Source organism: the organism of the source record quoted next, unplaced genomic scaffold (genome assembly GCF_019419815.1).
Source record: "Pyrus x bretschneideri cultivar Hongxiangsu unplaced genomic scaffold, Pyrus_bretschneideri_v1 Contig32, whole genome shotgun sequence".
NCBI lineage: Eukaryota > Viridiplantae > Streptophyta > Magnoliopsida > Rosales > Rosaceae > Pyrus > Pyrus x bretschneideri.
Genome location: NW_025999635.1, coordinates 2,027,140 through 2,041,275, shown reverse-complemented (window position 1 = coordinate 2,041,275; position 14,136 = coordinate 2,027,140). Strand labels below are relative to the sequence as shown.

Here is a 14,136-nt window from a genome sequence, read left to right as displayed (position 1 = left end):
ATCTACGTATGAAGATGATGGAATAAATTAGTTGAGAATTCACTATTCTCGAAAATAAGACTTGAAATCTTTTTACTTACCAATGAAATGATTACTATTAAATTGTACTATTAAGAGCATCGCCACTAGAATCTCTAAATAAGAATAACCACCGTGTAACATAAGTGTAAAACAAATATAAGGACAAAATGAATCTCCAACAGATCAGAAAGAATGGTGTGCTTAAGACAAGATACTGATTGTGGAATCTTGAAAGAGATATATTTTTTAGTGTGCTGAAACACGACCCAGTACACCAAAGGCGTGTATGTTTGCACTCGCTAAGCCTCACTGGACTAGACTGTCGTAGCTAAGAATATTAATCCGTGTTTGGTGCAAGCCAGGACTGAGTTTAATAGGACTACCTCAGACTCGTTCTGACTAAACTCTTCACTAGTTAGGCTTAGCGAGGCCGGGGCAAAAAGGATGGGATTGCAAAGACCAACGCTTCGCACCATCATCATGCTGAGGCTTCAACTTCCTCTGTCGTCTTCCACATATCTCCAACCCACCACCATTAAGCTTTTCTTCTCCGACCGTCGCGTCCTTCTCAAGGCCGTTAAACACTCCGCCGGGAAGATGCGTCCGCAAGTTTGCCATTGATTGGCAGAGATCAAAAGAAATCAATTTGCAAATCCGACGATCCGAGCCTCTGCAAATTGAAAAAAAAAATTGGGATGTTTCTGGGTTTGATCTGGAGAGAAAATAAATTAAAAGAAGAGAGATATGGGCGCCTTCAAGGCCTAACCGGACACTCTGCGACACTCACGCAAATTGTCAACTGAAAACGCATCATCCGAAGAGTTGATCTCTAGCTAATTGGACTTGAGGAGTCTTTTTTTTATTATCGTGTTTTTTCGCTGTTGCTTTGCTGCAGTTCCATGCTAGTTGCATTGATCCTTGGCTGAAGCAGCAGGGAACCTGCCCGGTGTGTAAATTCCGAGCAGGATCAGGGTTGCATGAAAATGGACAAGGAGGGTACCCACCTACATAGTTAGGCGGGATTTGGATCCTCTCCTGAGCCCAAGGTGAGGGTCCTGACCAAGGAGTGTGGACCGTTAGATGAAAATCCAACGGTTATAATTATTATAATTTTAAAGGGACTCCCTTATTTGTAATCCAATGACCCACCCTTCTTGATCAGGAGGATCCAAATCCAGGCACATGATGGATCCGATTCAAAGATTATGCCCAGCATTGGCATTGCTGTAATTATCTTGATATATAGGCATTGGAATGGCTGAATATTATGCCCTCAAAACAACCAAGTTGTGTATATTTTGAATAGCACTTTCTGCCTTTGGGCAAACTCGTTGCGAGGGACGTTGTTGAAGTTAGTGTGCCTTACTTGGACAACAATCGAAGTTTCCAGTCTAACATGCGTCCCTCGGTGAACCGACCGGGGCCGATTTATTGATCCAAAACATGTTTGGCTCAAGTTTATAGCACACACTAAACTAGGGAAAAGGGTCATCGTTTGTTCAGTCGGACTCACGAACTAAAGTAATTTATTGAATCGACTTGGTTAGAAGGATCAACCTCGTTCAAACATGCGAGTCTGCGACTAAGTGCTATTTTGCTTTTCCTTTTCCCTCTCCTCCGCCCTTCTTGGCATCCAACTTGGCTTGAATACGAGCGGCAGCCGCAGCTTTTGCCTCTTCTCTCTTCTTCTTCTCTTCCTCTTTGTTTGCAGCAGCTAACTCCCTCTGTTTCTTCAGCTCTCTGTTGTGAGTAACAACGAAAAATTCAATCAAACCTACCGTTGATGAAAAAGTTGGTAGATCTCGACGGAAGCAACAAAAAGTGTAAAGATGATGGTAAGACTCGCTGTATATCTCTGGAATATAAGTCGCGGAGAAGATGAAAGTAGATAGCTTACTCTAGCCTAGCCCTTTCCTCTGAAGCACTACCCAAACTTAATCCCTTCCGCGGATTGCAAGCAACTAACTCCACCTCAAATACAAGGGTTGCACTGCAGGATTCATTTGTAACATACAATGCATTAGTTCCAAGGACATTGTAAAGAGACCATTTGTGACAAGAAAATCGAGATAATTGACCAAGCAAATTGAAGCAGACTGTTACAAGCACTTGGATGCAATCATAAACCAGAATACTCAATGCACAAATTGGCATGTGCTCGCGTGTGAAGGCTTCCTGGCGAAGTCTTACCACCCGGAGTTTATGTACTTTTCTTTCCAGCATGCATCCGGAAATTTTACATCTATTCAACATATATCTAGGTGTAAAGTTAGGAAATCAAAGATCACCAACCAAATAACTCTTATATCATAAACTAAGATGCAATAGTTGCTAATAAGCATATACCATCCATGTCTGGGGAAGAATTTAGTCTGGACAGTGTTGTTTTGGTCATTGTATTAAAAGCGTGAGGCGTGGGCGAGGTGTCCCAGGGATAGCCCAGCCTAGGCGTGAGACGAAGCCTCATGGGACTTAAATTTTTTAATATATACACTAAGCATACACACATATTAAAATAAAAATTATTAATCAATAATCACCCTGTACACACACATATATTGTAAATATATATATATATATATATATTATAATATATTATATATATATTATAGAGGATGAAAAACACAATGAGTATACATATAACAATGCACGCAGACAGCAAGGAAGATGTATGAGGCAGTTAAAACCCTACCCAAAATTTGGGTTTAGGAGAGAGGAAAAACAAAAAAAAACCCCGAGGCGGCTCCAGCGGCGCCTTCCGCTCACTCCCTCAAAACAGAGGCGGCAACCCTTATGCCTAGCCTTAGAGGACGGGTGAGCCTTTTCAAACATTGGTTTTGGTACATTGATGCGTAAATATATCTTTAAGTTAACAGAGCTAGTAGCACTCCCAGTGTCTATTAAAAACAATTTCGACATAAAAATAGAACAATGACATTACTCTGGTGGAATATCTGGTGGAGAACCCGCACTACCATAGGCATATACCGGCTTGCAAGTGATCTTAGTAATCTCCCCAACCTGATGCAACCAACAAAAGAGAAAACATGTAACAGGACACTTTTAGCACTTCCAAAATTTCCTGGAAGATAAGCGTATTTCTCGACCTTCATGGTTTTCACTGCAATATCCCAAGCCTTGATCACACTGCCTTTCCCAACCTCGAATGAGAAAATCGTATTATCTTCGTGCGTCGTGTCAAAGACTTCGCCGGTTTCCTCAAGAATGCCTCCATAGCAAATAAACACAATCAGCTGCGGCATTATAGTCAGTACCATCAACGAGCGGAAGGTCTTGGGTCGGGGCAGCTGCATCTGGTTTTGCATGCCTTCCAATTTTCTTGAGAACACCGCCATCCCCAGATAAATCAATTGCATCAGTCATGGCTGCCGCACTTGCAATCTTCAACTTTCTGGTCATGTCATATACAAATATCAATCCATGGTATGATAAAATGGATATGAAAAATCCCAAAATATAAGTAAATTTACCACATCATTACTGAGCATAAAAAAAAAACTCCAAAAAGGTTTTCCCTTTGGAATTAAATTACCATTAACTAGTGATTAATTGCAAGGCATTCATCAAAAGTCCAAAAGCACTAAAATTAGTTCTTCTAAACAGATATTAACAAGCAACTGAATCTGAACCAATCAAATTAGGGTTTTTAACTACAATCCACCAATTTTACTGCAAAAATTCATAGAAAAATAAAGATTGACGTTTGGGAGTGAGAGTGTGAGAGAGTTGGAGTTGGACTGACCCGTTTCGACTTCCGTATAGGAGCTTCGAAAACGGAGCGGAGCAATTGGGTTGTCGGGTTGAAACGGGGACGATAAATCGGGTGGTATAGTCGGGAGCTTCGGTGGCCATGGGCGTTTTGGTGTAGATTGTGCTCGACGCAGAAACTTGGCGCTTTTGTACGTCGATGTTTTTATGATAATGAAATCCCACGCGCACGTGTAGCGTACGATATCAAATTTGCCAGTAATAAAGAAAATTTAAGATTACTGATTAATTTTAAAATAATGGAATTGAAACGACATGATTTTATTTTTAGGATTTATGAATTTTTTTGTTTGATTAACATAAAAAAAATAATAGAATTTGAATACATAATTCTTTATTTTAAACTCTCTCATAGAAATTTAGAAATGACACTTGTTTACATGAAATTTAAACTTGGGAATTGGTGGTCCTAAATTCCAAGTTCTTTGTCCATGCAAAAATTCTAAATTCTATGTTTATGAATCCAAATAAAGGAATTGGTGTATGTCAATTTGTAAATTCTAGCTTTTATTAAATTTTCAAGTTTATTTATCTCATCCAAACATTTAGTTAGGGAAATCAAGAATTTTCAATAGGTGGGTTAATCTGTGTGAAATCATTTCTCTAATAGATAATAAAAAATAATAATAATAAAAATCAATAATTAGATTTTAAGCGAATCCACATCATTCTCTCTCCATTATTTAATACACTAATGCTATCATTTTTCAAAAACCATATAAAACAAGCTATATGATTTATTTACGCTATGAATAATTGATATGAAACTCCTCATCTACAAAACTAAACATAAAATTATAAATAAAAAGAAATATCACTTAGATATATATATCGACTCTAACATATCGAAAATGAACACAAATAGAGCATTTGAGTCCACACTCTGCGTAGAAAGAAAAAGCCCAAAACCTACACAAAATGGCGCGTTAATTTCTTTAAATTTTCAAAGGCCACGCAAAGTAGCGTACAAATGAAACATGACCACTGGCCCATTAATAGCCTTTGGGCTCCAGTTGAAAACTAAAAGGCCGGCCCTTTTACCCATATTTCGGCCCGAAAAGCCCGTCCTTTTCAGTTCACTTGAAAATCTCGAACATTGATGATGTGGACGCTGCATGAAGCATGCAACGACAGGGATCCAATTAGGAGTACAGTTCCCGCGTGATCTTGAAGAAATTTTTTATTATGACGGAAATATAAGTGGTAAACCACGTATTTTTATGTAAGTGGTAGAAAATTTTATTTTTTAAGTTATTAAATTTTTAATACATATATTTTACTATTTATATAGTAATACGTAATACAACACCTTATTGAAAAATCCCTCGTGATCGTGGGGTCCTTAATGAAGCTCCACGTGAGCAATGGTCCAAAATGGCAGAGCGTGATTTGGATGATTATTTATTGACAGGGTGCCACCTGTTGTTTAACTTATGTTTCGATTAAATTCCAGGGATGGGGATCCAGAGAGCTTATCATGTCGTTCGACGTGTCCGTGATGTGACCGTTGACTAGACGCAGCACCACTCTAGAATGTTCTACTTCTTCTGCCAGCGCATCAACCAAAGCCATGCCAATTGCTGATAATTGCAATTTTGGTAAATAATTCGCGTGCTTAGATTAGAAAGGATAATCAACAATGTTGGTAAGAACGTTTCAATGAAGATGACTAAAGATTCAAAAGTTAAATATGATTGATGTGTTAAAAAATTCATCTCCAATAAAATGGCTATACTATAATTCAATAGAGCTTATCAGATTATTATTTGCATGATTGGGCATCAGAGTAACCAAGTGTAGCCACCTCCTAACCCCTTTTTGTGGTTCAACTCCTCTGCTGTAATAATTGGTTCAAATTTAATGATTAGATTTGAAAACATCTTATGGTAGTTTGATTAAATTAACCAGTAAATTTAAAGTATAAACTTCAAACTAATAATTATTGAGCGGACTATGTTTAGCCCCTTCGGTTAGAGATGATATATGTATATGACCTAACACTGCTTATTTAAAAATAATTTCTTGTAGGGCTATAATTCTAGATAAGATTATATTTAGCTCTTCGGTTAGAGATGACCAAACTTTATGCCCCATATTTTCACTTGATGTTGCAATAGTAATTCAATGCATGTTATTTTGTTTTTCAAAAGGCACACAGAGCTTGTTTAAAAATGTTTTTAAAATGTTTGAAATTACTTTTGGTAAAAATATTTTTGAAACCAATCTTTAGTTAAAAAAAAAACAAGTAAATCCTAGAAAAATACTTAAAGTACCTCCTAAAAAAAGTACACATAACTTGTGCTTCTTGCAAAAAAAATATTTTCTCTAAAAACGTTTTCAATCATTTAAATGTATTTCTAAGCTAGCACATAGTGACTAACACATGTTGCATAATTTATGTTAAGGTAAAGATATAAACTACTGACTGATCAACATGTATTCTATAGTGTGTGCAAGAAAAGAAAATGGTAGTCGATATTATTTTCTCTCCCAAGTGTTATACTAGAGGAAGTACTTAGTATGGTTTCTATGGAAATGGATCATCTCGGAATCCCTTCCATTAAGTCCATCAAGGTTATAAATTCAGACCTTTAAAATTTGATCCAACGGTTAAAATTATTATAACTTTTAAAGTGAACCTCAATTTGTAGCCATTAGATCAAATTTCAAAGGCTCGGATTTGTGGCTTTGGTGGACTTGATGGAAGGGATCTAGAGAGGATCCCTTTTCGGTTTCTATGTTGGGGCCACAAAGCATGGAAAAATCTTTATCGGTGCCCCCAAAGAAATGGATAAGAGTTGGTCAGTGTCTGTAATTGCAAAGTGTCAATAATCTCTCGTACAAGCTTCCTAACTCTGGACCCCAGTTTTTAATGCATGGTGGACTCACAATACATACATTCATTAACTTATGCATAAGCAATTGTACTTAACAAATTTTACAACTGTTATATCTATCATGCATTACATTTAACATGATGTTACTAATCGAGTTCGTACTGACTCTCAGTGGCTAAATCAAGCAAATCGTACAATGTATAAATCGGTTATAACTACTCACATGCATACAACGACTTCTGCTAACATAACTCTAGCTTTTGATATCATGTAGTTTTCTTTTCACATTAATTAAACAATACTTCAACATCAAGTGTGTGTGGGAAAACTACAGTTAAGGATCATTTTGTTTAAGACATCCAAAAATCCACTAACATTTCTAATCATCCAAAGGAAAAAGTGGGTTAAGATTTGTGTGAAGATTTGATTCGCACTTTTTCCTTGATGAATCTATTGGGTCCTTGGATTACCTCTCCAAAGTCCACTGCGAGATCCTTTTTTCTCCCTTTTTTTGTTCGTTTTCGAATCCTTTGGCACGCCAAGCTTAATCCCAATGATTAACAGTCAAAACCCTAATCAAGCATGATCTTTTGAGTTGATGTTTGTTTGATTGCCTCTAATTAAAGTGCATAAAAGGGATCACGTTTTAGCAAAGCAAAGCTTTCTCCTTGACCTACTCAACCAATTGATGTATAAATTATACAAAACCCATAGAAAATAACAATAAGTAAAAGATATAAAAGGAGAAAAATAAGAAGGAGATAGAGATACAGAGGAAAAGAAAAGCCTACGAAATAGCAAAAAGGCATACGGAAAGAATCGTGGGAAGCGGTAATGCACGAGTTATGATTAGGCTTACTGTTTTACAAAACCCTACCTCAAAATATAAAGTTGAGAAATGCTAGCTAAAGAGAATCTGTTAAGAGTGAGACTCTTTATGGATTCTGACACAGAAATTAACGTTAATATATGAGATGACAAATAATTCATGAAGAGTTTCTTAGCATTTCTCTTCAATCTTTGCGTTAAAAAAAAATTGAATAAGCAATAATGTGTTTCAAATTCGCATTTGACGAGAATCGAACCTAAAACTTCTCACTTAAGAGTGAAGAAGAATACCACTAGAACGTATTACTAAGTGACACATAATTAACACAACATAATATCATTAACATGACATAGTTAATGGAACATTTAACCCTATACCTACTACTTATATATATATATATATATATGTAAATTTTGTAAGTCGGTAAGTAATGGAGCCAAAAAGAAACAGACTAGACCTGAACAGCACCTGAACCGCCCAAACCAAATTGAACAAATCATTTAAAACTAAGGCTCATTTGAAGGCGTTTTTAAAATGATTAAAAACATTATTGGTGAAAATATTTATAAAATTCAGGTGGATTTTGGAAAAACATTTTCAATGTTTTTTATAAGAAGTACGTATATAATGCTTCTTTCAAGAACTTAAAAATGGTTTTAAAACCCAAAATCATTTTTGTCAAAGACGATTCAATTATTTTAAACACACTTTAACAAACCCTTAATTAGCTTGTTTTGGTTTAGCTTCCTCAATGCTTAATTTTTACTGAATCAATCGAACCAATTATCGTTGTGTTATCGTTTATTCCTCCTCAACTTTAGCATAAACTCGATCAAATTTAGACAGCGCACTCCCACAAAAGTTTAGGAACACAAGGAAAAACAACATTTGTGCTTTTTTAAAAAGGAAAATTACGGATTATCTACTTGGAGCAATATTCGTGCTCTTTTTTCTTTCTTTCTTATCAAGGAAAGACGTTGAGCGTAAATCATGTGTAGATGTTGCTGCTGCCGTGTCAGCCAGTATGCCAACTTGCCACTCCCTTCCATGTCATTTCTCGAGAGATTTATCAATGTGCTCGAATACCAATAATTAGTTCTTTCTTTTTCAAGTTTTCACATCTCACGAACACTAAAAATTCTAGTATGCATCGATGCATTTTGTGACATTATAATTTTCAGTTATTATATCTTTATGGTTAAACGCTATCTACAAATTTAATAGCCGAAAATCTTAATATACAAAAAAATATCGGAACATACTAGAAAATGATCTCAAACTCGAATCAGGTATTTAAAAGTACCTTTTGGCAAATTATTATTAATGTCACATTACTTATTTTAGTAATTTCGAGCTTTAAGATTTCAAAAAGCTTTCATTTTTTTTCAAGAAAAACTAATGAAAAATGCTTGAAAACTTTGAGTTTTAACGATAAAGACAAAATAAAGGGTAAAGTGAATAGTACCATGATTAATTTTTTAGTATTAAAATGTAATTTTTCGTTAAAGTAAATAGTACCTTGAACTTTTCGTTAAAGTTTTTTTTTTTTTTTTAACGAACGGTCAAATCCATGACGACATCACAATCACCATCTAAATGAAACTTTCAATATAAAAAGAGATTTTTCAGTGTGATTAGAACACAGAATAATACTATGAACAAAATCAGCTGTAAACTTTTGCGTTGGCGAAAATGCCCCCTCAGAGCACTCCCACCGTTGCATTTAGCTCGGGGGACCGGCTCCAGAACAAAGGCCCGAGGGCCGGTGGACGGCGTCCAGCGTGACGCAGGCCGGGGGACGGGGGAGGCCCGAGGGCCAGGCCCGTGAGGGATTGCCAGCCCTTGAGCCCGAGGTGGGAGTGACGCAAGGCTGACGCCAGGATGGCGTCAGCGTAATATTTTATTTTTTTTGTGTCAGGCGCGTGCACCCCACCCGCGCGTGGGGGCGCGTCCTGACACGTTAATCAGAAAAAAAAAAAGGTTTGTCTGTTACCGTTGGGAAGCCACGTGGCTTCCCACGGTACGTTAGATCCTAACGGTCACTTAATGTGGACCGTTAGATCTCAACGGTAAAAAAAATTCAAACTGTCAGATTTAATATCCACCGTTCGATCTGAGATCAACGGTGGATATTAAAATGCTTTAAAAATTAAAAAATAAATGAAAAAATAGTTTTAAAAATCTGAAAAGTTACCGGTGTGACACGTGGCACAATCTGGAGCGTTGGAATTCAAATTTTTTTATATCCAACGGCAGAGATTAATTAATTGAATAAAAATTTAAAAAAAATTGTAAAAAATTCAAAAAAATTCAAAAAAATATCTGAAAAATCTGAAAAAAATTGTAAAAAAAATTGTTTTTACTTTTCTATAAATACCTTCTCATTATCATCTACCTTCACAACAATTTCATATTTTCTCAACTACTTTCAATCACATTCCTTTCTTTGTCTCAAAGTTTGAATCCATTTTTTTTCAACAAAATGACCACTGGTGCAGGTACGAATTGGTCGCTTATTGAAGATGTTGCGTTGTGTACTAGCTGGGTTGAAGTTACTCATAGTTCGCTTACGGGTAATGAGATGCAGTTGCGAGAAATGTGGAGTCTTATTCATACAAATTTTCTTGAGAAAATTGGTGGGCACCGACAACGATTAAAAATCTTATCCGATATTACATTTAAAATTATTTTGTATTAATTTTATAAATAAAAAAAATACTAATATTTTATTGCCTATTGCCAGGGCTATAGAAGTGTAACGGTGGAGATGCAAAATCTATTGCCAGGCTACTTACTGTTCATTAAGGGCAATTACTGTTCATTAGGTGGATTGAATAGTGTATTGCCAGGGGGGAGGGCTCCAACGCTGGAGTTGCTCTCACATGCATGGTAATCAGACTCCCTCACATGTCGAGCAGAGCAGTTTGGGAATCTGGATACCGAAATATATACAAACGATGAAGCCAGGGTTAAGGTTCCAAGATTACCCCTGTCCAGCTATACCAGATTAGTGGTCAAAGTGGTCCTCCACTGGTCAAACGCCTAAAATATCTAGGACAAATGGGTCATTTTGGTTGCAGAAGCATTGGAGGTAGAAGTGACAGGCTGATTGCATTATGCTTCGCTTTGGTTGCACACAACTTTTTTTACCATATTTTGTACGACATTGAAATTGTAATGCAAGAAAAGGGCATCTTTTGTGTATTATGATAAACAACTTGAACAGTTGGGTAGATCAGTGTGCTCGTTTTCTTGCTTTTGAATTTGAAACTTCTTTCGACATTTGAGCTCGAAGTTGTATCTCTATAAATTAGAGTAACTTACAATTGAACATCATATTGTAAGAAGAAAAATAAGAAAATGGTTTTCAAACCACGTTTTTCTCTTCCGTTTCGTTATCCTCAAGCATGACAATTAAGAGAAACGAGTGTCGAAGAAGAAAATAGAAGTGTGAAAACCACTGTCTTTCCTTCAAGTTGCGCAATTTTATATTAATCCCTAACATCCATGATTCACATTAAAAATTAGGAAAATACAAATTTAATGAATTATTAATCCTACTTGTGTCAGCCAAGCTCACCAGATCCACAATTGCATCAGCTGCAAGGCTGCAACACAGTTGAAGGGAATCTCTCCATCTCTTTGTGCTAAATAAAATATTTCAACCATTGCCCCATCTCTTCAATCTCAAAATTCAAGACCAACAGATTAACCAAACCATTAAAAAACAAAACACAAGAATTTAACCATAAATAGCTAAAGCAAATTTAATAATTTAAAAAGGAGGAGGGAAGAATAAGAATTAGACCTCAATAGCTCTATTTTCATTGAAATATTTCTCATAATTCTCAGATAGTAGCAGTGAAATTAACATCAAGAACCCATCTCATCTCCTTTGTCTGGAGATTCAGAGGCCCAAAAAAAGAAAATTCAAAATCTAAATTCTTAACCCCCATTACAAATACAAATAAAAACAGAGCAAAATTTTATGTACAAGTATAAATCTTTCTCCTCGTGCTCTTTCCTCAAGAACAAAAGCTGATTGTGAACTGGGTTTTTCTGCAGCAATCAAACCCCAAAAAGATCTAACAAAAACAGAGGCAAAAGATTGCAACTTTCTCTCTCCTCTGTTTTTTTTTTCAGTTTATGAATCGCTGTAGTCGTGCCAGCAGATGAGCATGGTGACGCAGCGCCTCACGATGTAGAACCGAGCTCTCTGCTCCTTCACCAACCTCGCACACTTTCTGGAAAACGCGCACCGTCGATTGGACTGCGATGAATTCTTCATCAGATGAATGGAAGATGATGAACGGCTCGATCTCGACAACCCTCCTTTCTTCGACAGCTTCCACTTCTCGTCGAAGTAAAAAGGAGGCGGGTGGTGATGAGAAGCACTTGCAGTAGAAGCACTGCCGCCAGCTGCAGGTACAGAAACAGAAGCCATTTCTCTAAAAAGCTGGTATCTTTTGTGCCTTTGATTACTTGGGTTTCTAGAGAGAGGGAGAGAGAAAGAAGATCACAAGTGAAAAATCAGTGGGTTTGCGAGTAAGTTTGGGAAAGGAATGGTGAGTGAGATTGGTATTTAAAGGGAGATGGAGGAAAGAAAACGAGGAGGTTGCTGATGAGAGTGGCAGTGGGTATCACCTGGGCCTTCTGTGCCTCGAGAGGCCCACAATTATTGTTTTTAATTTTATATCTAAATTATAAAATTGGGAGGCTTTATAATATATGTATAGATATTCATACATATATATATATATATATATTTTACGTAAAACGATATATTTCACATTAAAGGAATAATAGTTTGGTTAAGCTACACAATAGATAATCTAATTTGATATCAAATTTGTCATCTACGAGATTTAAATCTAAAACATTTTACTTACAAATAAAAAGGAATATCATCATACCATAGTAAGTAGTTATTTTGATTGTTTGTTAGGAAGATAATATTATGGTAATGTGGTGGGTTCCCAAAGCAAACGTCATGGAGTAGTCTTTAGGTCAGTGAAACAGAGGGGGAGAGGGGAACTTAAATGCACCAAATCTCACTTAGCTTGTCATAGTGAATATCTAGGTTTGGGGAAAATAAGATCTTTGTGGAGCTTCAAAGCTAAAAAGAGCTATGAAGGAATGGGTGAGGGAGAAAGGAAAAGGTATTTGATTTCAGAAGATCAAATTAGGCGTACGCATTTTTAAAAAGTTAACTTATTTGTCAGAAATGTGAAGATTTTACAATTTGATGATGTTTTTATTGAGACGGTTATTCAAATTTGAGTGTAAGAAAACAAGGACATTTATTTGGCTACGTAAGACTTTTTAACTAAGAAAACAAGCACATTTATTTGGCCACGTAAGACTTCTTAACTATGAAAACAAGCACATTTATTTGGCTACGTATAAGACTTTTTAGTTAAAATGGTTTTTGATATTGTCATAACTCCTTATTTTGGTTCCTGATATTTAAAATTAATAGAACTGGTCCTTGAGTTTTTCCGCCGTCAATCATTTGATCATTCTGTGAAAATCTTAGTGAACTAAGGAAAAATATCAAAACTATCCTCAATTTTATCAAATCATTTTGGCCCATTATTGCTTAAATTGAGTGTATTTTTCTCATTTTGATCTTTTTATATAACAGAGATTTTTACGAATTGACCAAAATGATTGATAGTGGACAAACTCAAGGATTACTTCTATCAATTTCAAATCTCAGGAACCTAAGTGAAAAGTTATGTCAATCTCAGGAATCACTTTGTCTAAAATGCCTGCTGCATGATACATATACGAAAAAAGTGAAGACTCCTCAAATTTTCATGATATGTATAATGTATAAATAATTGAGAGAATGTATACAAAGAAACAGTATTCATGTGTATATGTATGGTTGTGTCTACTGTTATGAAATTTTCTAATGAAGAAAATTATATAGTGCGAAACAACAAAGTCTATCCCTCACTTAATGGGTTATGGAATCCCTAATAATTTGTGAATTTGACACCATTTATGCCATATTATGGGATCCACAAAAATCTGAGATCCCCCAACATCTTTATTGCCAAAGACAGATGCATTTTTGGGTTCATTCACGTACTAAATTCAAGATCCAAAACTTCATATGAGTTAAATGTATTCCTTCTTAAATTAAACTAGTTTAAAATATCGTTTTGCCAAAATTCATAATTTAAAACATACAAAAGAACGACGGACAATCCCAACACCAAGCCGACTGAGCTTCTACATGAAGAGAATGCACCTATCAAAGAGTATCCGAGAAATTCTATCCAACCGCTACAAGCGTATCTGCAACAAAGTTTACCCGCAAATTGATATGCATATGCATAATTAAGGGGGTTAAAGTAAACTAAAATGCTTGTGTGGGGATGTGACATTACGTGAGACTTGGGGGGCCGCCCTTTCCTTCTGTATGGCTGGATAAACCGAAAAAAGGGATTTGAGATCACCTGTAGTGACATATCATAAGGTCAGGTCTGATGAATCAGCGGATCCTTCTTAACCGCATGCGGGAAAAAGTTGATTGAACGCGGCAATCTTGTGTTCGAGTGGCTTCAGTACGCACCGGCATGCACCTACTCATTTGCTTCACTTTTAACTCTCTACGATCCAGCTACAACTTTCTTTGTATTTCTAGAACTC

The 14,136-nt window shown here is 36.2% G+C and overlaps 2 protein-coding genes across 4 annotated transcripts; both read right to left on the bottom strand.

Annotated features, from left to right (window-relative positions):
• Positions 1 to 153: 153 nt before the first annotated feature.
• LOC103935613 (peptidyl-prolyl cis-trans isomerase FKBP20-1-like) lies at positions 154 to 3,950 on the bottom strand. Of its 3 annotated transcripts, none has more exons than XM_048590807.1 (6): positions 3,785 to 3,950; positions 3,129 to 3,433; positions 2,963 to 3,042; positions 1,919 to 2,011; positions 1,579 to 1,761; positions 154 to 691 (listed from the first exon to the last, which is right to left on the bottom strand). In XM_048590807.1, exons 2-5 carry the CDS (start codon positions 3,396 to 3,398, stop codon positions 1,611 to 1,613), a joined length of 594 nt encoding a protein of 197 aa, XP_048446764.1. In that variant the 5' UTR covers positions 3,399 to 3,433; positions 3,785 to 3,950; the 3' UTR covers positions 154 to 691; positions 1,579 to 1,610. The 3 variants fall into 3 exon arrangements, with proteins under 3 accessions (XP_048446764.1, XP_048446766.1, XP_048446765.1); XM_048590809.1 differs by lacking the exon at positions 154 to 691 and having other exon boundaries at positions 1,365 to 1,761; positions 3,129 to 3,262; positions 3,297 to 3,433; XM_048590808.1 differs by lacking the exon at positions 154 to 691 and having other exon boundaries at positions 1,365 to 1,761; positions 3,129 to 3,407.
• A 7,328-nt stretch (positions 3,951 to 11,278) lies between these two features.
• Positions 11,279 to 12,044, bottom strand: LOC125480188 (small polypeptide DEVIL 11-like). Its single transcript, XM_048590746.1, has one exon. The coding sequence runs from the start codon at positions 11,918 to 11,920 to the stop codon at positions 11,621 to 11,623; it is 300 nt and encodes a 99-aa protein (XP_048446703.1). The 5' UTR covers positions 11,921 to 12,044; the 3' UTR covers positions 11,279 to 11,620.
• Positions 12,045 to 14,136: the final 2,092 nt, after the last annotated feature.

What these genes read in the sequence shown, in the direction of transcription:
- LOC103935613 (XM_048590809.1), bottom strand. Translation starts at nt 3,894, where the DNA reads ATGGCCACCGAAGCTCCCGACTATACCACCCGATTTATCGTCCCCGTT. An exon ending in TTGCAGTGAAAACCATGAAG is followed by an intron (nt 3,043 to 3,128) that starts GTCGAGAAATAC and finishes TGGTTGCATCAG; the next exon opens with GTTGGGGAGATTACTAAGAT. An exon ending in CCACCAGATATTCCACCAGA is followed by an intron (nt 2,012 to 2,962) that starts GTAATGTCATTG and finishes TGAATCCTGCAG; the next exon opens with TGCAACCCTTGTATTTGAGG.
- LOC125480188 (XM_048590746.1), bottom strand. Translation starts at nt 11,920, where the DNA reads ATGGCTTCTGTTTCTGTACCTGCAGCTGGCGGCAGTGCTTCTACTGCA.